General features: G+C 37.4%; 1 protein-coding gene across 5 annotated transcripts in view; it reads right to left on the bottom strand.

The window, feature by feature from the left end:
- The window catches only part of CA10 (carbonic anhydrase 10), a 207,097-nt gene that overhangs the window by 35,450 nt on the left and 147,196 nt on the right, over positions 1 to 24,451 (bottom strand). For all 5 annotated transcript variants that reach the window (XM_074847569.1, XM_074847572.1, XM_074847573.1 and 2 more), the window contains one exon: positions 10,983 to 11,168. In XM_074847569.1, coding sequence (XP_074703670.1) covers positions 10,983 to 11,168 — 186 coding nt within the window. The remainder of the gene's footprint in view (positions 1 to 10,982; positions 11,169 to 24,451) is intronic.

Genomic DNA, 24,451 nt, shown 5'->3' with positions numbered 1-24,451 from the left:
AGGTAAGGGACAAAGACCTAGCAAAGGAGTAGCTGAAGCTACAGAAATAAACTGTAGGTCAGAGAGCTAATGGTGAGGGTTCACAGCTGCCACTGTGTATTAGAAAACAGTGATTATTATCAGGGAGGAGGGAGACTTCTGAGCTCGAGCTCCTCCTGGGTAATTCAGTCTTAGGAGGATGTGGTCTCCCCCACCATTCAGATCCCAAGTCACTGTGACCCGAACATCCACGTAGGACACGGAAGACCTTTCATGCTATCTTGGCTGCCTCCTTTTGCCCAACTTGGACATATGAGCCAGGAACTCCTGCCTTGCACAAGAGAGCTTTACCAACGAGCTTAGGCTGTTCAGAATCAGGGTCACAAAAATCAGCTCTTCCTTTTGTACAGAGTAACACAAAAATGACCAAAGAAGACAGCTTCCAAAGTGAATCCCTGCTCTCTGGGCTACAAGGTCCATGCTTGATCTCAGAACTAGTTGGTTTTTACTCCACTTAGGCATTAAACAAGTTGTTGCAATCAAGACATATGTGGCTGTGTGAGTGCTCAGCACCAAACAATGAACTGCCTGAGGAACTTCACTGTGTTTGCTGGTGATGGATCAGTGTCTTGAAAGTGTTGTGTCTCATCTGTTACTAACTCTGGATTCTCCTGTTTATGATCTGATTGCCAGCATTCATCCTCCAGCACACAGGCAGTACCAGTTAAGAGAGACTGAGCTAAAAGGGTATTACGTTTTATTGCAGTCTGATGTCCGTGGTTAGTATATAACTAACAAATCATACAGTTTTACCTCAGACAGAAGTCCATTGTCTTCGTGAGAGTTTTGTCCAGGGTAATGTTTACAGTGATTGCTCACTGCTTTTTTATTGTTTTGGTAAATTGCAAAGATAATAAAAATACACATATGCTTGCTTTTTATTTTCTTTTGTGGTTGCCCATAATAGCTGCAAGAGCTTTTGTATAAGAAGTTAGTTTGTTTCTTCCTTTCTCTGGAATGATACATTAAATATATTTGGGGAAAAAGTTAAAATTTACAAGAAGTGTAATGGAAAAATCATTACCAAGTAACATAAAACCCATTTCAAAATGAGAGTAGTTTTTTGTCTGCAGAGGTAAATTAGTCTTTAATTAAAGAAGAATCATCCCATAGCAAGTAAAGTCACCCTAAGCAAATGATGATAATTTAGAATGAGGCAAAGCGAATACTTCATAAGTGACACTGGAGGTTTAGAGTGCTGAATGTTTTAATGTCCCAGTGGTTTAAAAGAGCAAATCCTACAGCTGCTACTCTAAGCAGAAAAACTCCACCTTATTGCTTTATGATGCTGGATTTTAAAATCGAGGCACCAAAGGGATTTAGCTTATAGTCAGTGACAGACTGTGCTCTCGGTACATTGACATTCTCTTCCACTTCTCCCTCTCCCCCAAAAGTTGATAACTGAAAAATAAATGTGCAAAAATATGTTTATTACTAATGGGATCTATTTCATTCAGTATCTAAGAAATTCAATATTTATTATTCCATGCAGCAGATATTTTGCTGTGTCACATGCTATATTAATATAAGCTGACATTGTCATAGAGCTTACAATTTGTTTGTAAGGTCCTACAGCTCCTACAACTCTGCTAATGGATAGATAGGTCGTAAGATTCAGAAAAGTAGTTCCCAAAGAAGGGAAGTTTTCTGCAAAGGAACCACTCACGTGAGATAATGAAGAAAAAAAAAAAGCCAACCTCTAAAAATCTGCCTGTACAATTTCTTAAATTTCAGGATATAGCAGACGGTGTCTACGGAGCTTGTATCACAAAGTCTCCAGAAGGCAATATACAGGAGCAAAAAATACTGGGCCCTAGAAATGGAGCTTTTTTTATCAAGTGCCTCGAATTTCTTATGCAGAATCGAAGAATAACGTGCTTCAGTAAAACATTGAGAAATCTAGGGAATTTAGATGCTTTCAGACTTAGGTAACTGATAAGCAAATATTTGCAGAAGCATTTCTGATTCTTGCTATAACTGACTTGAGAGTAGAAATCCTATTTCACATCAGTGGAAATAACGAAGAGAACTTCAATGCCATGTAGCAGCTGGTACCCTAACTTCAACAGCCTTTCACTCATTCCTTTAAGAATAACTCCCTCAAACATTATATACAAAATTTTCAAATACTTAAATATTTAACAGTGCTTTCTAGAAATCAATTAATAATCTAGAGAATTCAGGTGATTTCTGTATTGTTTGTTGTCTGAAATGTTAAAGTATTCAATTATTCCAGAAACACTTAATGCAATTTGTTTTGGCCAATGTTACCAGGTCTTAAATAATCAATATGATGCCATACTAAAACACTTCTGAAAAGAACCTTCATTTATTTGATGTGACGGTGAACTGTAATTTTTCACCTGCAATGACTACACAAATACCTCAGTCATCTGATAACATGAAAAAGTGCAAGCCTAAAACAAAGATCAAAATCTTGCTTGGGTACCTGAAATTTAGTCTCAAATTTTGTAAGTGGTTAAACACTTGTTCTAAAGCATCACTCAAACTCCAGATGGTATCTAATCATTGTTTGGGATTATAAAATTAAATGACTGTTCCTTTCAATTATATGTTATTGTTAGTCTTTCTCCTAAAGGAAGTAAATACGTAATTCTCCCCCTGTATCTTTTTCTTAGTTTGTATTCTACAAAGAGCCGTAGCTGTATCTAGGTCCAATCCTGATTCCCTGTTGGTGCAATAAATAAACTTCCAAGGTTTATACACCAAGAGAAACATCCCATTACAATTTGCTTCAGATAAAACCATTAAACTTTTCCAGTTTTATCTGTGCTATCGTAAAATACACTCTTACACCTATAGTATGAACTGTAAATTCTTTCCCTTGCAAAAAAATAAGTCAAAAACCTCATTTGTATTTCCACTGCTAATCAAGTTTTAGAAAGGTGAAAAAATAACATGAATGGTATTTATGATATGAGAAGCTGATTATACATGAAGTAAAATTCTTTATTGCTGATATAAAGCTTGGACATTATATAACTTGATTTGTGTAATTAAGGTTTTTTCCTAAGGGAAGGATAAAACAGGCTATTTCTAGAATCTAATTTTCCTTTAAAAATGGCAGTATGACTACAAGAGCACTAAATGTAAGACCATGCCTGCAAGAGTATACTGGCACTGCCTAGCAATGCAGCCATCCATATAAAAATGAGTTTTACTTGCTGTGTATTTTTTCTATTTATATATTTATGATCAATGACTTATAGTTGCTACACCTTCCCTTGATTCTATAACTTTCCCTGGCTATCGAGTTTTGGGATTTGTTATTTAAAAAGCGTATATTACCCATGACTTGAAGATGACTGTCTAGCCAAAAAAACACAGGAAGGAACTAAGTTAGAAGTCAGTACTCCACTTCAAAAGTGTTAAAGATGAAACTGCTTTTGAAGGTCACTAAGGATTAAGATGCATTTTTGGTATGTAGCCAGCATAGGAAGTTTACTGTGTTTCGATGTAAAATACACCACAAAAATTTCTTCTATATTCCTGGAAAGTCATCTTTCTTGTGGTTTCTAATAGAGTAGTCCAGAAGGAGAGGCTTAATATGAGACGCTGACTGCATTTTAAATATTGCCCATTTGCTGCTTACAAAATATCTGGATGTCAACACATTATTCTGACTGGTACTTTTACATTGTTATTACTGCCATGTAGCCATGGACAGTTCAGTTACTGCCTGGCTTTCCACCCATTTTCAGCTTTTGGTTTCAAGGAATCGCTCTTTGTCATCTCCTCTCCCTACAGTTCTGTCCATAATTCCTGTAAGTGTATATAATGCTGAAAATCTTCCACAAAAAAAACCCCTACAGAAATCTAATGGAACATGAAATCAAGTAAATGGAATTTGGTATAGCAATTAGTTTGCATTTTTATCTGCAGACCTGTTTCTTATCCACCAACAGAAGAAGTTAAACGTGTGTAACTCAGATGCTTTGAATTAAGAAATACAAGTACACAGGGGTCAGAACAAAATAATATGAGAAATCTGGGAAATAAAACCTAGCGTTCAGATGTTTAGTATTAGATTTTGGGAAATTATTTGCACTATCACATGAAACCTGCAGATATTTTATGTTTTGTAGCTCAACCCTTTACACATTCCTATGTAGCCACTGGGGATAAGTTTACTTGTTCAATTGCTACGTGCCCTAAACTTTTCTATTCTTTGCTTTCACTGAAACTATTTGGTTTCAGGCAGAAGGCTGATGCTGAGCTGACTTGCAGGAGGGCAGGAGTGTGGCTGCACTGAGAGATCCCTGCACCCCTCAGAGCTGAGAGGCATTGTGGGCCTCTTGCTACCAGAGCAGAGAGCAGCTACACCTGATGTGTTGGTAGATGTGTAGAAAGCTTGTTTAAATGTCGCACTTTTACAGGGAGCACAGGGATGTTCAGGTTTTCTGCTTTGCCCAGGAGCACTCTGATCTGCCCCTCCAGCTTCTGCTCACTCTCAGCTACAGTCCTGGAAGCGAGGCCGCAGTCCGACAGTTTAACAGGCTGCGTAATCAAAATTATATTTTTGGACAAACAGACTATGGCTAATTACTGTGTATTACTTCATACAGTGGTTCTGGAACAATATGATCCATATCTGACAGAAAAATACACAGTAAATTAAAGCATTACCTTTTATCTTCCTATTGCGTTTATTCTGTCCTGTTGCCACCTACTACTTTATTACTGGTTGCAGGTACAGTGAGTGTATTAGCCTTAGCACCTTAATGACTCTTTCATCAACAAAACTTTTGCTTAGATTTTTGATTTATCACCTCATTTTTCTTTGGGAAGTATTTTGGGGACATTTAGAGATGTTTTTGATAAGTTTGACTTTATAAAATAACATAGGTTTCCAAATATGCCTCCCTGCAAGCTTTGCTCTCTAGATTATCTCAGCAGTGTTCTTCCTTGAACCATACTTTTTATTTTTTTCCTATGGACCATGCTTTTAAATCCAAAGAGCTCTGCTGTCCAGAGGGAGGGGTAGTCATTTCATCTCCACGTAGTTTTAGAGGTGAGACAGACCAGGCAGCTTGCTACTAAAACACATTTCTGTTAAAGAGCCTGATTCCTTTTTAAAGTCAATAGAGGGTGGAAAGGAATTTCCATTGGATGATTCAGAGCTCTTAAATTAGCAGACCACAGTCAGATGTGAATATCCCTCAATCTGTGCTAGTATATTGTTCAATCCTATCTTCTGTTATATTAACCAGCAATAAAACCCTATTTAACTTAACATAAAAAATTGATTTTGGTTTAGAAAAACACAGTAAGCATGTGTTGATGAGAAAGTATGTTTTGGACTTTAGCTCTGCTTTTTATGGATATGAATATTTTATAAAATTTCAGGTGAAGTCACCTGTAATCTTTAGGGTGGACAGAGGTGCATTCTTGCAACTAATCTCCCACTGATTTTGAATTACTCATGCAAATAGTCTCCTTATACTGTAGTGATGACAATACCACCACCTCTTCCTGATTTATATTCTGTTCCTATAGCAATTTAATTCATTATCCTATTGACTTTCTCCTCTGAAGCTGAACATTAATCTGGAGGTTATAGAGATTTTACTAAACCACCCTTCCATTAGACATGTGTTCCCTCATCTGCTACTTTCCTCAGAGGCTTATTTTTCAACATTAATAAGCACTGGAGTACAGTAAACTTATCTTTGGGCTGAAATACTTAAAAATGACCTGCATCATTTCCAATAAAGTCTCCAAAATGTAATACAGATGGCCTGTGGCAACTGACAGATCTGAATTTTAAACTTCCTTCTGCAAGCATTTGGCAAGAGTGCCAGCGTTACAAGGCGTAGTAGGTGCTGGCTTACAGCTCACTCTGCTTTGGCATTCCCACCTGTAGGAATGCGGTTAAGAAGAAGCAAGAAATTCCTGTCCTCTCTGCTCAGTGACATTGCTAGCTGATTTAATGCTCTTTTCCTGAGAAAGAGGAAGGACTATGTGCTAGCACAATTTGATGAAGAGCCACGCTAGAGTCACAAATCTGCACATCAGTGAGGCTTCCAATAGAGAACAAAGCAGAAAAACAGACCTGGGAGAGCAATCTAAATATTGGGTAAGTGTAGGGAACTGTGTGGAGAAACCAGGAGCTTTTGTGCAGAACTGACCCATAGGTTAGGAAAGGAAGCAGAGTCCTGAGTCAAATGTCACCTGAGAGGCACAATAGGTGATGAAATTCTGGGGAAGATAGGGGCCCTGTCAAATAAAAGGCAACTTAAATGCCTTGTAACAAGCAATACAATATGGAGTTGGCCTGTACTTGCCAGGTTTTTTGACATGCTAATTGGCCATGAGTTGTTCTGTTTTGCCAACATAATTAAAGTCATAGTACATATACAGTACTTTACTCCGGTAAAGGCTTGTTGGTTGTTTTTGGGGTTTTTTTGTAAAAACAGTACCAACATTATGACTTTTGGGGAGGCTATTTGGAACTACGCAGGCACATCAAAGGCGTACAGAAGGTCTCTGTGACAGAGCCACTGTTTCTGATTTAACAATTCCAGACTACTCTAATTCTGCAGCAGGCTGGATTAAATTATTCCAGCTGGCCGGATGCTTCTCATAGGCTGTCTATCTGACAGTCCTGCTTCTAAAAATATCAGAAGTTGGATTTGCAACACTGATCTCTCTGATAAGTAATCCTTTACTATGACTAGAAGTTCCCCACTCACATAGAATATGCCTGCAGTTAAAAAAATTGCTGTAGTAGGAGAAGGCTGGTATTTCAGAATTTCCAGCCTCCCCCTTTGATTCCCATTTTATTTGGTTTTCTTAGTGGCTTTTAGCAACAGCAAAAGTAAATCTCAGTTCCAAACTGTGTGTATAGCTTTCAATACATATTCATTTATCTAGATATTATTCTGGTTTTCATTTGATTTCTTATGTAGCTGATGAAATCACTGTGTGTTTATAATCTCTCTCAATGGGTTTTCGAAGGGTGACTTGGCAGGCCAAGAAGAAGAAATCAGTTTTTTTCATGTGTTGTAGACTATGGTCTCTTGTTTGAAAGTCTCCAGCCATTGAGTTCGTGAAAAGTGCATAACTGCAAATAATTAAGCTCCTTGACTGTCTGGCTTCACGTTGATAAGGCTACTACAATGCACAGCCATAAAGTGGTTGAAGGTCTCCTGCAGCACATTTTTCATTTTTCTGCTTAGGAAAAAAAATTAGTATGGATTTTTATGACTTTGCCACATGGTAAAGTTAAAGGGTCCCATTTTCACCATGAACCTTGTGAAGGTTGTTACCTTTTTATTTTAACAAGGTAGACAGTGCCTCAACAGCCCTCTGGTAAATTCTGCTGTATTTTGTACTGCTGCTGTCTGAAAGGAAGATGGTTTTTCTCATTAAATGATACAGACTCTGAAGCATCAAAAACTGTTTTGCATAGAGACATTAGGCAGCAGACACAAATGACTGGTGTCTTAGTTGGTGACTTTGCTTGAGCCAAGATTTTCTTTTAATCATTATATAGTAGGATGCTTATGCAAAGAGTGGGGAATTAAACACACTCAAGTATGTATCAGAGGGACAAGTAAATGCTTGATTTATTTATTTAAGCATTCCAAAACCTGCCTTTCTTTCCATGTCAGCAGTGCCAAATACATTGATGATAATCTGATACACAAAGCCCCTACACTCAAACTGTTTAAGCATTAGTTCAGTTATTCTGCCTACTAAAGTGATAATTAGGGGCTAAAAGGTAACCAGATTATTGTAGAGATATCTCTTGACAGCCTTTAACACCTAGTTAAATATTAAAACCTGGAAATTACAAGCCTCTCAGTATCATTCAGACCACAGTATATTTTGAAGTAATTTGCTATTCCTAGATTGTTTTTCATTCCATGGTACCACTCCAGTGCTCTCTAGCTTGCTCTGAGTGCCTATCCACTTGCAGAACATCTTCACTAGGCAAAAAGAGTCCCTAAGGACAAACTTCTTGCTTAGTATGGATGTTAGGTGGGATTTCCAGATGTGTAAAGAACATTGCAGCTTATCCAAGATATGTTGGGGCTGTTTAAAAGCTTCTGCTTTGTCTGCACTTGGATTTAATTTAGGCGTGTTTGAGTCAATCTAATAGTTTGCCAGTGCTGCGAGGGAGAGGTACTGCTCTCTCCCCGACCTCTTCCCAGGTTTCCCTTCTCTCTCTGCAGTGTGCTGACTTTACGTGCACTGGAGACCTCAGTGAAAATGAGGGGACAGATATGGATGGGAGTGGAGGGAAGGAGGAGTAGGAACAATCTGATTGTGACCTGCTGGAAGGGATCCCACTTCTTGGGTAACTTCATCTTCTTGGGAATTGTTTCCACAGCAAACAGGTTTCAGTAAAACCCATAGTAGGTTTGTCCAACACAAATAAGAACAGCAGTAAGAAGGCAGTGTCATGGGAGTTAGTGTGCAATTAGCAGTCAAACAGTGTAATCCTGTAATGATTTTCTCTGGTGGCCCACACCTGCTAAAGCCTCAGCCAGCAAATATTCATTGCTGTTCTTACCTGCACTAGCTAAATTAAACTAATGCACTTACGCAGTTATTTTTCTTTACCCCATCTCCTCTGACAGCATTATCCAATGCAGAAGTGAATAGTAATTAGCAGCAACAGTCTTGAAAGCATACGTTACATTATAAAAACATGCACTCTATCATACAGTCAGCTAGCTTGTTTACAGTTTTCTTACTATAGTTGCTGGGAGCTGTAGACATTACATCTTCCAGTGCTGAGAGCTTATCGAAAATCACTTATGTATACGGAGAGAACTTGTATGGGTGGATGTGTATTCTGTATTCTAAGAACACAGCTGCTGTCCTTCACTGAGAATTTGCAGCCATGCTATTCAGCATGATTGATTTGAATCTGTGCTTGTACTTTGGAAACAGTATGTGTTCTGTATGACTTAACTGTGCAGATGTAAGTTCAAATTAGAAATTAATACTTGACCTTATTTGGAACTCACATGTCCAGCTGCCCAAAACAGCAATCTGAAACTGAAAAATGCATCCTTAAAGGACAGGATTCATCTGACTGTCTGAAAAGGAGGCATCTAGTCTAAGCTACTTGGCCTGTTGTTTGTCTCTGCTCTGTTGCCAAGGGAGATGTGTCTCCACAGTTATTTGTCCTGGCCTAAGAGATGTTTCTCTGGCTATCAGGAATGATCATCCTCTGAAGGTGCTAATCTCTTTCTATTCAGCGAAGGAGGAATTCAGATAATTAGATGAATCCTGCATATACTGTGGATCCAGCTGTGCATGACTGACTGACTGACAGTAGTTTCCACTTAGCTAGGTTTTCAGCTTTTATTAAGAAAAACTTGAGGACTCTGTTAGCAAATACCAAACATTAATAGTACTTCAAAACCAGAAGAGCATAGTTAAGTCTTAACATTAAATATCTCAAAACAATGCTTTACATTTTTATCTTTTGTTATAGTCTATGACTTGTGAATTTATGACTTAAAAACTCTTTAAAAAATATCTGAAATGATGCTGATACATCATGTCAACTGGAATGGTACGTCTCAACAAGATTTTTACTTTCTTGTTCAGTCAACTTGCTTTTGTTTAAATGTTGCTCTTCTGTAAATCTGAATAGCAAAGCAAAAACCTGATTTACTATAGCATACTTAACTTCTGGCTCTTAAAGGAGTAATACATTATATGATCACTTATCATAGAATTTAACAAAGGCAACCAGAAATCAGTTCTGTGAGACATGAACAATTTCATGAAAAAGCTGCCACTGGCTATATTAGACATCTATGTAGCTTATAAAACAAAGAAAATGATTACCATCAATTATAATACCATCATTTGACAACTCTGCAATTAATTTCCTGCTCTTAAATAATTGCTGTTGCACAGTGCCAAAGAAAATGCCATGCATTAACTGACTCATCACTAGAGTTTGTGACAGTACAGATGGTAATTTGATTATTCATCTCCAAGAAAATAAGTGCTTTAGTATGAAAAACTACTCATTTTGGTCTTCTGAAAGAATGGTAACAGGGAAACCTAGAGTGTCTTTAAAAATAATCCCTACAATAATATACAGTTATTCTGAAGCATTTTTTTATTTGTTAAGATTTGTGGAGTAGAGTTGTGTGTTCAATAGTTCACAGACACGGCACAAGCTGAAGAAGGATGGGGTACTACAAAATCCATGCATCTCTTCTATGTATAAATGTTTCTACATAAGAAGAATGGAAAGATTCTGCTTTGCCTACCAGAAAGTCTGCAGACTTTATATATGAGACTAAAATATTTATCCAGCATGAGTAATGGGCCATCCTGCAATAGCTATCATGATCATTAAATTATGGTCTTGCCTGGCACAATTACAGACATGTATTTAAAGTACAAAGCAAGTGCCAATCCTGCCAGGGTTTACTTGTGGAGTTAACTTTATTTCTTGAACAGACCAACAGACTTATGTGGAACCATCTCTGAAATTAAATATCGCCTTACTTTTACATGAATCAAAGTCAGAATGATACTCAATATAAAGTGTTACACACCAGTGAGTAGCAAAAGGAGCACTTTTATAAGAACTTGAAGCACTTTCAGTATTACTTTGTGGTTAATCTTGTATTTGCACTTACTAGAGATATAAAGGACCCATCAAAAGACACTTGGTTACTTTGTAAGTAGCGCATATGAGAATATAGGATGTCTGTGCATACAATAAATACAACAGTTTCATTTTTAGATATGAGTTACACAATTTGCAGTGCATAGGCAAAAAAAAAAAAAAAAAAAAAAAAAAGAGTAATTCCCTGATTTTCAGAATGGATAAAGGGAAACAATTTTTATGAATACAAATTAGTTTGCAAATACCTTCAGGCAGAAACAGAAAGTCAGTAATTCATACCGGTTCATTTGTAACTTCAAATACATTGACGTACCTCCCCAGAGAAAGCCTGTCCATTGAGCAGGTGCTCTGATCCCTGGCTGTCTTCACTTCCAAAGTGTAACCGGATTTCCTCTAAGCGGTGACTGTAGGTCATCGGTCCTCCAGAGATGTTGACCAAATGCTCTTTGTCTAATCGTAGAGATACATGTCTCCCTGTATTATACATCGTCCCGCTGACCTAAACAAAATGGGAGGGGAAAAAAGCATTTTTTTCAAAATGATTTGTAAATCCTAGAAACTAGTTATATGTACTTCAAGCTTTTGCTCTTTACATACCTTCATTCAAATGTAGCACTACATCTTATTGTCGTGAGATGAAACACGCAACCTGAGGTTATACTTCAGCTTCTGCTTTGAATCTTATACTGTATATTCAAATATTTTGCTAAATCCATATGTACATATTTGAGCCAGGGGCACATGGTTAACACAGTGAATAGGATTATTACACTTCTAAAGAAGTAGGCTTTTAGACTATTTTTCATGCAAGATCTGAATAATGGCTTCTATACAAAATTTCTGCACTGAAAATGGGAACATTTCAGCAGACATAAATTATTTAAGTACACTTGAACAAATCTGAAATTTAACTCATTTTTTCCTTCTTTTAATATTTATAACAAAGTTATCCAAAAGTAAAGGTGCTGCGAAAACCAGAGATATAATTATTCATAAATAGGCCCATTCCTACTGGAGCTGCAGGTAAAAACTTTCATTGTCCTCTGCAAGTCTCTCTGTTTTGTTATGAGTATTTTATGTTTACAGTTGCCAGATATTTTAGCCATAGCAGTACAGAATTAATTACAATTTGACTGTTCCTACTACACCTCAAATAGCTGTAATGCTCTTGAAGATCCCTCTTTATTTATAAAAAGACTGAATACTGTGCTTCATTTACAAACTGATTTACAGCTGCTGTAATGAAAAAGAAAATGATTGTGGAAATTTTTCATATGGAATATAATTCTGTCATAATTTCCACTGTCATAGGAAAAGTTCCTATAGCAAGATGTTCCTTAATTTATGCCATTAGAAAGTGAAATTATGCCAGTTTGAGTTAAAGTAGAATTGTGATTTATTGAAAAACTTTCTGCATGGATACAAATGGTACACTTGAATAACATTCATTTACTTTAAGAAGAGGAAGCACAGCAATAATATGCTTTGTTGCACTTCAATTTAAAATTAAAGACATGACTATTATGTATTATATCCTATACTACATCAGTACTATAGTAATTAACATTGCTGCAGTGTCATTTTATCTGTAATACTAATTACTGAGTTTAAATGACCTGTTTTCTTGCACAGTACATTGTAAAAAGTTACACTGAACAGACTGTGCAATAGAACTAAATGGGTGAGATTAAACAGCTTTTGATTGTTGTGGGTTTTTTTAAACTTTGATACAGATGTTCTATTTTTTGTGTTTATTCCAATTTAAAATAAGCAGTAATAAATTTCTTACAAAAAGTAAACCACACATACTCCTATTCATTGCAAATAAAACACAACGATCTTATTTATAAACGTTTCTTAATTTTTCTGCTTGACTTTGCATACATAATAATTAAATACCAAGCTTAGTTTAATAGGTGGAAGAAGGTCAGTTTATTGAATTCAGTTTCAGTACACTGCATATGAATGTCATAAAATTGCTAATCATAAGTAACAAATGTAGTTTAAAAACAAATAGGGGAAAATGGTTTGAAGACTCTTATTCACAATTGGAAACTCGCTTCACTGAACGCTCAGTTAAATTTAGCAACTACGCATAATATTCAGAATCCATTTTCTTGCTTAAATTGGTACAAATCTCAAATTAGGTTACCGTTATTTTCTCTCTCAAGGTAAAAGTGACCCAAATAACCCCTAATATGACTCAAATAACTCTCTGTAGAGCAGAGAGGGGAAATGATAAGAGGCAAATTCATGAACAGGAGTAACATTTGTCTTTCTCATTTCCCCCCTCATAAAAATGCAGTGCTTGCAATGAGACTGTATTGACTGTTTTAGAACAGAATTTCCCTACGTAAGTGCAGATGAAGAATCCCAGCCACACAGCGAAGTACCCGACATGCCTCATTTCTGACTTGCACGGAGGGATGAACACTTGGAGTGAGACTATAAAAATCTTCTGCATGGGCACACAGGCTTGTCACCAGGAAGGTCAAAATCCAAGATCTTCAATATCAAAAAGGCAAGGTCTTGCCCTCTTATCTGCCTTCTTAGGTTTAAGTGAAGCACTAGTTTTCTTGTGTGTGCCCAAGGGAAGAGTAGCCACATACACCAGTCTAGATTCAGGACTATATTGCACCTTCTGGACATGCCTGTTTCTTTTCTTGAGTGCCAACATATACCACCATTACTAGCAACTTTTAATGGGAACTTCTTCTGTGGGCATTTGCTTTCTGCAAGAAGAACAGAAGTGTCTTATATTTGCTATCTACTCAGATTATATCTGAATGAAAGATTGAAATATTTAGAAACTTTTTAAAAATTTTATATCTGGACACTTTCTGACTTGCCAAGATTGTATAGTAGGCTGAACTTGATTACGGGAAGTACCACTATAATGCTATGTGAAACTTTACCACAGTTCAGGATATCATCTGGTTTATATACAAACCCAGTATCTTACCACCTTTAGAAGTGTACATTTCAAGTATAACCATTTACAGTTGTTAGAATATAGTATCACATAAGTGCAATCACCTTCTGTTTGTAAGCTCAAAGTCCGCAAATGCATTATACTCAGTAGTAAATTGTCATGCAAAAAACAGTGTAAGAAAAAAAGTTTGTCTTCCATTGTTTTCAGCAGAAAACAGTACATAGTCTTTTCACTGTGCACAGTTCTAACTGCTACTGGAGAAATATAGAAGGTTCTGATCTTATTTACTATGTGAACCTACTAACAAAAGAAGGATATTTTCCATATTTTATGGTACTGAGCCTTTAAAGTGATGGTGCACTCTCATTTTAGAACATCAAACTGAGCTGGTTTTGTGGAAAGCAAAGTTGCACGTGGTCTTGTAAAAGGTCATAGGCACAGAAGTTAATGAGAAGGTATTTTCTGTATTTTGTACATTCTCCTACAAGATAAACAGTATGAAGACAGGGGCACCTTATGGGAAAGATGTTGACTCTGACTGGTACAGTCAGCAATAGCTGCTTCTTCAGAAAGCATAGTATTTATTTTTTATATCATTCTGTGGATTGGATAAAACGTTATAGGGCAGTTTAAAAGGATAATATAAAAAGTCTGTTAAGATCTATATAAATATTTCCTTAATGTGTCAGACTAATCTTTGGTGCCAAGTCCTTCATAGTGATGGCCTTTGTGTTGCTTCTTGCTCTGCTATTAAGTAACCCTTTTGTTCTGTGTTTCTGTTTGACTTGAAAGTTTATATAAAGATGGAAACACAGCAAACAAACTGTGGGGAAAAAAACCCGCTAAATCTTGCCCTCCTGTTTTTCAAAAGATCCATATTCACGTTTATCTTACACACTAGAAATGAGGCTGCAGTAAAAAAAAAAAAAAAATTTAAAACATCAGTAAAGGCCTGTATGAGAAAACGGTGAAGTCCAACATTGTCAAAGTTAATGACCATACCACATCCTTAGTTGACCCCATTTTTCTTATACACTAAGAAACATTTCCAAACAGGTGATTTTACCTGTGGCAAAATCCCCAAGGAGAACAGAGCATGCTGATGGGCTTCAATCTTAACTGTGGAATAGTTCAACTTTGGTAGACTTTAATTAACTTATTAACATATTCCTGATGTAGTTATTTTCTATTTAATCTCATTACTTTTAATTCTTGCTTCACAGAGCTTTGTGCAGATAATTCCCCAGCAGCATTATTCTCTCTCTTTATCTTGATGCAAGACAGGCACACGCCTGTGTGGCTGTCTTGCATCAAGATACATTCTATATCTATATACATTTCTTACTTAGAAATGTAGTATATTCTAAGTAAGATCTGAATACTCATGTGGTTCTGTGTCTAACTTGCTGGTCCTGTGATCACAAGAAGTCCCAAAGGTGGAACACAAGCAAAGTCAATAAAAATGCATACCTTACAAACATGAACTCTTTGATGCAGATTTATCTTGAAACTCTACAGACCTTTATGACCATTAGGAAAAAAACAACCAACCAAAACAAACAAAAAACCAATCCTGAAACATTTTTTCTAATGCTGTTCTTTAACACTGCATTTCCAGAAGCAATTTTATTGTGTCCCAGTTAACTGTATATCTTGTTCCCTTCATCTTTTCTTCTACAACTAGTCCTGTACTAAGTATTTTTCAGAACTTCCTTTGTGGCCTACATCTTTACATTACAGTCTGTGTTAAAATAGCCTTCAAAACCTGGAGCAGGAGAAGTGACAGAAAAAGAAGCCTGTTTCTGGGCGAAGCCATGCTAGAAATGTAAGCAGAGAATGCAAGAGGAAAGGAGAAGGAGCTGAGATGGAATCTCTGCCTTTCAATCCCACGCTACATTAGCAGTTCACTGTCACCTTTCTTCAAGGAGTAGCACAGGCTCTCTGCTTCCTAGGGGCCTCTACAAAATAGCTAAATAGTGCATTTTGGATTTTTTCAGGTAAGAGTGGTCTGAAGATTAGTTCCAAGAACATTCTTAAACCTGTATCAGTACCTGCCAGTGGAGCAGCACTGCATGTAAGGAAGCAAGAAAATCAATTGTATATGGCTGCCTGCTGTGGTGTCCTTGGATCTTATCTGCAATATTAGATGTTCCTTTCTTTAGGATGAAAATAGTCCAAAGAAGGCCTAGTACTGTGTAAGGAAGCAAATCACCAAGGATTGAAGTGTGTTTTGAAGGTGTCGTAGTGCCCCAGTTTTATGTCTTGCAATAACTTGCCACGTGGCTTCCCTATTTTCCTCCTGGAGCCCTGTATTCCAGAAGAACAGGAAAGCAGCTCTGCAGGCTCAGGGAGCAGTGGGCCTTCCTCCCCCATCAACAGCACCTGAGCTACTAACGCCACACACTCTGTCACTCCTTTTGGTTTCTGCCCCTCTGTAGCAATGTAGCAATAGCAGTGGGTGGCCTGGTGAGAGCAGCCCAGATCCTAAGGAACCTGTAACGCACCATTGGGTTTCTGCTCTCCTTTCATTTAATGGTTTTTTTGGTTGTTGTTAGTATCTTGACCAGACCATATTCTGTGATATAAAGTACTGCCCTCAATGATTTAAATTGATCGTAGTGTAGTAAATACCTTATATCTCTCTTGTGCACCACAGAGACTGCTTCAGGGTTTGAAAACCAAGTTTACATAGACTGCAGGGTAAGTCTGTGATTTGAAATCTGACTTTAGGGACAGTGATGAAGCATCGCACCAAGCTAGAATTTCAGATGTAACCTACCAAGGCACACTGCTTAGTGCTCTGCAGCAGGATTACATTCCCTTATTTCAAAGCAGTGGCTCTACAAGAACATTTATTTTCTTAATATTGTGCTTATGGCATCCAGTTAGTTTTAGAAGTAGTTGCATGCTGCTGTCTTGATTTTCTAGCTGTTAGAGGGCACCCAAGCTAGAAAATAAAACAATTTTACAGTTATTCTTCAAAGTTATTTAACAGTTGTTTAAAAAAAAGTCTTGGTTTTTAAAGTCTTCTCTTAAAGAAGAGATTGATATAATCAAATAGGAGACAATTGTTCTATAAATTTTTCCAAACAAATGTCTTGGTTTTTAAAGTCTTCTCTTAAAGAGGAGATTGACATAATCAAATAGGAGACAATTGTTCTATAGATTTTCCAAACTTTTGAGAGCTCTATCCTTGTCCTGAAGTATTCTTTGTGTTCATACATGGATACATGCACACACACAAGAATTTTTAAATTGTTTTTAAACAATTGTTTTCTACAGAGTACTTAATTTTATTTAAGTGCTTTGATGAACATTTATACATTTGAATAGTCACTTTTTATAATCCTTTTTCCCTGCCTTCATCTTTACGCTTAACCATTGTATGCAACAGTATAGAAAGAAATTGTGGAAACGCTGCTAGAGTTTTCAAACTCATGTTTGCAATGAATAGCATGCTTCTTGACCTTGTAAATCATTATCTTCTATAGATTTGCCTATAAATATATCTCGTGGCCTTAGAGATAGATACATATTAAAATTATTCCATGCTTTATTTTTGAAGGCAATTTTAAAGTAAATTCCAGCAATGTTTCCTGCAAGCTTTCCTGGCTGCCAGCAGAGAGCACTGTTGACCCATCCCATATAGCGCTCACCTATATACCATGGGGACTTCCACAGCCAGGGAAAAAATTAAAACTAATCTTTTTTGGTGTGACACAACTGCAATCCGTAGCTCTCGTTTCAGAAGTGGTGGTTTCAGCTGTGGGACAGAATGTGGGATCTGTTGCATCAGTCAAGTAGGTTTCTAGTCTACAACCGAGTGTTTGGGGGGTGCAGGCTCAGCAGGTTGCTTGAAGGCCATCAGATAAGCAAAATACCCAGAGTGCCTTTTCTGGTAAGAATCCAATAGATCCCATGTTATGTTTATTCAAAAAAAAAAAAAAAAAAGTGGAGGGGAGGGAAATAAAGATAAGGAAATACCAGAGTTTTGATACAGTGCCACTTACTGAGAGGGAGCTGCAATATAATTGCTGAGCTTTGAAGAACAACAGGCATCATCATCAATATTTGATTAAAAAAGGCCCGTGTGAAAAATGTAAATTGTAAGAGGGAAGTGTAAAGATTAAAATAATCTTTTCATCTTCTTCGCTGAAAAGTTTTAAAAAGGAAATGATGTTAATGAGTCCAATTAACCTGTTTACCTGCCTAATATAATGTGTCATGTATCAGCACATGGCACGACACACTTTGCTTTTTAAAGCACCATTTTCAGTAAGAATCTTTCCCATTCACTACTCTGCAGTTTTGCCTGTTTACTTCCCTTAAGTGACTGATCTGTAAAAAACTTGGAGCAAACCTCATAAATTAAATATTCAGGCTTACTGGCTAATGAGCACAATATGTCAATTTTCAGTGATCAAAATAATGTGCTTCAATAATGTATACACCATTCTGTAACAAAAATATAATTTTAATAGAGGACCCATAGGGTCATGGTTAGTCTGAGATAATTATATGCCACAGGATGTGAACGAATGAGACTGCTCCTAGGACACTGGTAATACCCCACAGACTCTATATGCCACATGCTGCCTTTTAGGGATAATAAAGTGCTTTATTGCATTTCTACTACTCCATTAATGCAATGATTTTTGCTTGTTAGTAACTATGAAGCCTAAAGCAGATGCAGCAAAATTTATGGTGTCTAGTATTAATAATTGCTGTGCATGCTGATGCTAGCTTTGCAGTGAAATTGTGCTCTCCTTAATCTAAAATATTCCAACTACATTTAAACCATATGTAGTAGCTGAATTTCATCCCAGAGCTTTCACTCTATTTTGTAAATTAAAATTGAGTTATTGAAATAGGCAAAAAACCTGGCTTCTGTGACTGGACAAGGGATCTGCTTCCACCAATGCTGGCTGAAGGCTTGAGGAATCAGTCAGGATTTTAAGTGGGGGATATATCTTGATGCTGAGAGCCTCCTGCTTGGAGGGATCCATTACATGCTGTTTGGGGTGAAAAAATAAATAACGTTTTGCTGTAGGAAAGCAGCTGGATCTCAGTGTTCACCATCTTCTGCTGTGTAGTATCTTGAAACCTACAGCCTGAATATTTCCAGGCAAACTGAAGTATTGAAGAGGAATGTGTGAGCACAAGGTATGTTGCAATGTTAGCTTAAGAGACTTTACATACGGCAAGAACTGTGCAGATAAGGCAACAATAATCACAGGTATCTTCAGACAGGTAAAATGGTGATGGAATTATGTCAAATTCCAAGTTCTTTGTGATCATATGTAGAATGGGGCCCAGATTCCATGCTGAGACCACTGTCAGTCTTTTGTTAAATAAATAATATTAATGCTTCAACAGCAGACACGGATGTGTCTTCATTGTGGTAGATTCTGGAGTGACCTGATGGCCACACTTCTCTTGATGCAGCCCATGACACAGTTGGCTTTCTGGGCTGCGAGTGCAAATTGCTGGCTCATAGTCAGTTTTCCATCCGCTAATAATTTCAACCCTTCTCTGCAGGGCTGCTCCTTGCCCAGCCTGTAGTTGTGCTTGGGATTGCCCCAACCCACATGCAGGAGCTCTCACTTGGCCTTGTTGAACTTCTCGAGGTTCGCACAGGGCCACCTCTCCAGCCTGTCCAGGTCCCTCTGGATGGATCCCTTCCCTCCAGTGTGTCGACTGCACCACACAGCTTGGTGTGGTTGGCAAACTTGCTGAGGGTCGCTCAGTGCCACTGTCCATGTCGCCGACAAAGATGTTAAACAGCTCCGGTCCCAGTACTGACCCCTGAGGAACGCCCCTCGTCACTGCTCTCCACTGGGACATGGAGCTGTTGACCACAACTCTTTGTGTGTGACCACCCAGCCAGTTCCTTATCCACCGAGTGGTCCATCCATCAAATCCATGTCTGTTCCATTTAGAGACAAGGACGCCGTGCGGGACAGTGCCGAGTGCTTTGCACCAGTCCAGGTAGATGATGTCAGTTGCTCTTCCCTTATCCACCAACGCTATAACCCCATTGTAGAAGGCCACCAAATTTGTCAGGCACCATTTGCCCTTAGTGAAGCCACACTGGCTATCACCAGTCACCTCCTTATTTTCCATGTGCCCTAGCACAGTTTCCAGAAGGATCCGCTCCATGATCTTGCCGGGCCCAGAGGTGAGACTGACTGGCCTGTAGTTCCCCACGTCTTCTTTTTTTCCCTTTTTAAAAATGGGGCTTAGTTTCCCCTTTTCCAGTCAGCGGGAACTTCACTGGAGCGCCACGACTTCTCAAATACGATGGATAGTGGCTTAGCCACTTCATCCGCCAGTTCCCTCAGGTCCCATGGACTTGTGCACCTTCAAGTGCCTTAGATGGTCTCAAACCTGATCTTCTCCTACAGTGGGTGGTTCTTCATTCTCCCAGTCCCTGCCTTTACCTCTGTGACTTGGGCAGTGTGGCTAGAGCCCTTGCTAGAGAAGACTGAGGCAAAAACATGGTTGAGTGCCTCAGCCTTCTTAGCAGAGAACTCAAGTTTGTTGTGAAGTGTCATGTGCCTGTGTCATGCTCTAGTGTTTAAAAAGGGTGTTTTGGGGCAGCAATTCACAGTCCTGTGTATCTATAGCCACCTTTTTACCACTGATGACAAGTCTCATCCTGTGCTGTGACACAGTTACAAGCATTATACGAAAGAGGGAAAAATTACATTTATGTGCTCCTTTTAGTTCATTAACCTTAGTTTAGAATTAGGCTAAGTCAATAAGTAATTGGGAGAATAACTGGGGCTTGGAGAACTCATTACCCTAATTTAATCTAGCAATCTGTAACAAGAATTTAGTTTGAAGAATCTGCATTGAAAACTCGTGTTAAAGATAATTTTTGTCTCTGATAAAGGGATGTCAAAAGAGCTGCCTTTTTAAAATCTGAAGGCTTACATAAATTTTCAAAAGGTTGTAAATGACACAGAAGCCTAAAAACTTGTGAGAAATCCAGATAAATGGAAAATTACTCTTTCCATTTTTTATGTGGGTTTAAAATGTAAAATTGAATATGTTAAAATCCTGAGGGTCTAATTGAGTCCTTTTTTAGTGAGTGATATTGAGACGCACTGACCTTTGTTAGCTGCCTGGATTTCAGAGCTCTTCTTTTAGAGAGCTCTTTGGTTGAAATGCCAGAGGTTTTCTGGTGGAATCCAGATCAGATGGAAATTTATAGGACGTATATTGAAATTAGCGTGTTTCACTTTCCTTGTTTTCCATACAGCAAGGCAGACTTTGACTTTAGATGCTTAATATTGCTTTTGATCAATTGCGTATTAATAAAAGTATTCAGAATTTCTAATATCTTTATTTTGCTTGTACGTTTTCTTCAGTACTTCTGTTCCTAATGCAACTTTTAAAAGAAATTTCCTTGCTGAACAGATGAGCTATAGCTAGTTGATTGATTTAAATTCTTTTTTAAAATGCTGGTGTATCTTCTACTTTAGTATTTGTATGTAGCATAAGCAAAATGGCTGTGCTAAATTAATCTAGGAAGTATCTTTCAAGCTAAGATGTAAAACAGCACTGTAATGTTGTGTAGATTATTAATACACTCACCACTTTATTTACCTGCATCTATATATCTTCATATGTATATATGTGCATCTACATATCTATATATATTTCTATATACATATATAGAAATTAAAGCTTTTTTCCTAACTTCTGTGAATAGAAGGAGGAAGAAAATAATCTGTCCTGATACACAGGCCTAGATTAATAAATCAGCAAAAACTTCTTCCTGTTGTGCATCCAGAGCAGTAGATGCTGTCTGAATGACTGAGAAGCATACAGCTCTCTGAGCAGGGTAAAGGATGCGCATTCAGAGTTCATCTTACACCACTATTTCAATTTAAAATTTACACCACAATCAAAACATACCGTTATTAAGGTTAATGATACAATTTTACAAGAGCCAGAAAACCCCATTTATTGTAGTTCTTTATTTGTCTAATTCTTCTTCTGCCAGGAAATTCTGAATTTCTATGCCTATTAAGTTTTCACAAACCTCGAAAATAATGAAGTGACCGCTGCTGCTTTTTGAAATCCTCTGACCACTTTAGCCATGAAGTTCCAATGTACTGAACCCTGCTTAAGGGAAATTGCAGTGTCTGAGTTGTGGTGTAGCCAGAGAAGCACGGTAATGCTTTACTGAAATTATAAGTCAGTGGAAATGAAAAGAAGAATCTATAAAGCTCAGCTTTTTAGCCATGAAAGGGACAAAAGTTTTATCAGCTTTTTTTAGCCAAACTGTAAGAAGTTTTTGAAAGCAGTATATTTCACGATATCAAGCTGCTTCCCAAATCACTGCCAAGGAAAAAATGCGTAGTTATTGCAAAATAATTTCCTGAGCTCTGTATCTCTGGAGGTAAACTAGTATTTAGATAACTTGAAATTTGACCTCAATAAAATTCATTATGTGTCAAGGCAAATCCTTTGTGGCATGCAAAAATCATGAGCTATTCCGCCTAGTAGCATATTTCACTGGTTTTTTGAGCAGTAGGAGAGCTGTTTTGTTCTGGCCTGCCTTTACTAGTTCTTTAGAGAAGGTGAATAAATTAGCCTTTCCACTTACAAATATTACTGTTCCTGTTTATCAGAGGACTGTTTTACTTTTCTCATTTTAACTGCCTCAAAAGCATTTCTGTACCTTTTTCTGTTGAGAAAACAATGGAAATGTAGTAGAGGTAGAAATAAAAGAAAAACAAACAAACAAAACCTATCCTGAACTCATCTTTGCTTTTCCTGACATTTCACTCTACTCCAAAACTCTTTTTTTTCCTGACAATGCATTTAAAAAAACCCCACAAATCCACATTTTTTTGAAATAGAGCTCCCTAAAGAATTATCAGTTCTAGCTTAACTAGAAGAATGTTCTCTGTCTTCCAATATGCCTTTAATTTGAATGTGTCTGAGAGTGAGAGTGCAAGTTGGATGGAAGACTGAGACATCTGGGCTGCAGCATGAGCTTGAGCTCCAGGGTAATGACAGCACAGAGGCAGAGGTGTTATGTGTGTATGTCAGTCCAGTGGATGTACATACAAAACCCTTTTAATCAGAAAGCTTCCTAAGACTTCACTTATGAGCACCCTTCTGCTAAAACTTGGTTAAGAGATTTTGTGTTTATTCTGTTGGGGGGGTTGGTTGGTTGGTTTTCTTCCCCGTTCCACATTACCTGCTGTGTTTATAGATTGCATGGCTATGGGAGAAGAGCTGTTTCTTTGTTTGGTATCTAATATTCTGTACAGCTCCGTGTATACCAGACTTGTGTAAATTAGTATTTTTACAAGTAATCAAAATGACACAAAGCTCTGAATATCAAGAAGCATTTTTTTTCCTCTTACTTCATTCCCAAGCGTGTTTTATTCCATGCAGGGTGAAAGACACTTCTCTGCTAGCTCAAATTATAAAGAAATGGTGAGAAACTATTCTGAAAAAGGCTATTAGAAAAACAATTTTTGTATCATGCCATTTACCATCAGTTCCCCTCTGTTTTTCTTGGTCACCGTGCTTACCAAAAAGATTTTTCTAGAGCTGCAGAAGAGTCCATAAGAAAAAGGGAAAAAGGGGTTATGGGATAAAGTTAGCTAGAAGTTAGGATATGACTAAATGCTTTTCCAGTAGGGATACAATTTAGACTAGATGGGATTTTAGCTTTCCAGACATAAAAGACAAGTTCACTTTTAAGAGGTATTTTATCATATATATTTTAAAGAGTTTCAAGAATGCTTAATCTGTTGAAACAATAACGTTGACAAGTTCATCTTTATTATCTTCCCAGGAAGAATCTTTTAAAATAGTAGTTCATATTCAGTTATGGATCAGCGTTCCCAATTATTAGCAACTGCTTCTCCTCCTATTTTTTCCACCTTTTTCCTTCTCTGGAGCATGCAAACTGGAAGCTGAATGCTCCCAAATGGTTGTGAAGTGGTATCTTTCCCAACTCTGGGTGCTTGCACATGCACTTGTGTGTTCATGTTCCTACTTGTGATGAATTATAGCCACGAAGATGAAAGGTACCAAACATCTTATTTACAGTGTAAAGACAGCCTTGCTCTCTTTATCCTAGAAGATGAGTTTTAGAGTTCATTCTCACACTCAGATTTGTTGTTCTTGCCCGCAGTAAAGGAAAATACTTTAAATGTACTTATGTTCTTACTAACTAGATAGGACTTAAGCAGAAGTTGAACTGGAGCTTTCAAAAATTAACTCTTGCAGATCAGAATAAGTATTTCTTACAAGACTAACGAAAATTTCAGAACACTTGGTATTTTTACCAATTTTAAATGCACAGTTTCTGAATAATGGTCCCGCCCCTGAGCTACTGAAATCTGTGAGCAGTACCACTTTTTAATATGTAATTGGTGACTGATACAGTCTAAAGTAAAGATAGGAAATGCTTCTAGGCCTTTACTTACAGAAAAATATCCACTCCCTGATGTAACTGAAAGATTTGTAAGTCCATTGTGGCTTACGTCTTATTATTTTCATACCAACTATTTCTAAAGTCTAGATGATGCCTAATAAACAAGTCCTTTAATCATCTTTAAAATGACAAACCTGTTGATAAATTGAATTTTCTCCAACTAGATATTGCTATATTGATTTTAGTACTCCATTTTTAATAAGCAGAGACTGTTCGGAATTGCCTGCTATGACAGTCTTGAAAGTAGGGCATCAACTGACTTGGCAAATGGCTGAATTTATAAGGGAAGTTTTTGCTAGAAATCTAATCTATTATCCTTCTATTGTTGACATTCATTTGCAAACAGGACACTGGGCCAAATCTGCTGCATATAAAAACCAGA

This window comes from Strix aluco, chromosome 21 (genome assembly GCF_031877795.1).
Source record: "Strix aluco isolate bStrAlu1 chromosome 21, bStrAlu1.hap1, whole genome shotgun sequence".
Lineage (NCBI taxonomy): Eukaryota > Metazoa > Chordata > Aves > Strigiformes > Strigidae > Strix > Strix aluco.
The sequence above is the reverse complement of the archived record's forward strand: the minus strand, read 5'-3'. Positions and strand labels throughout refer to the sequence as shown.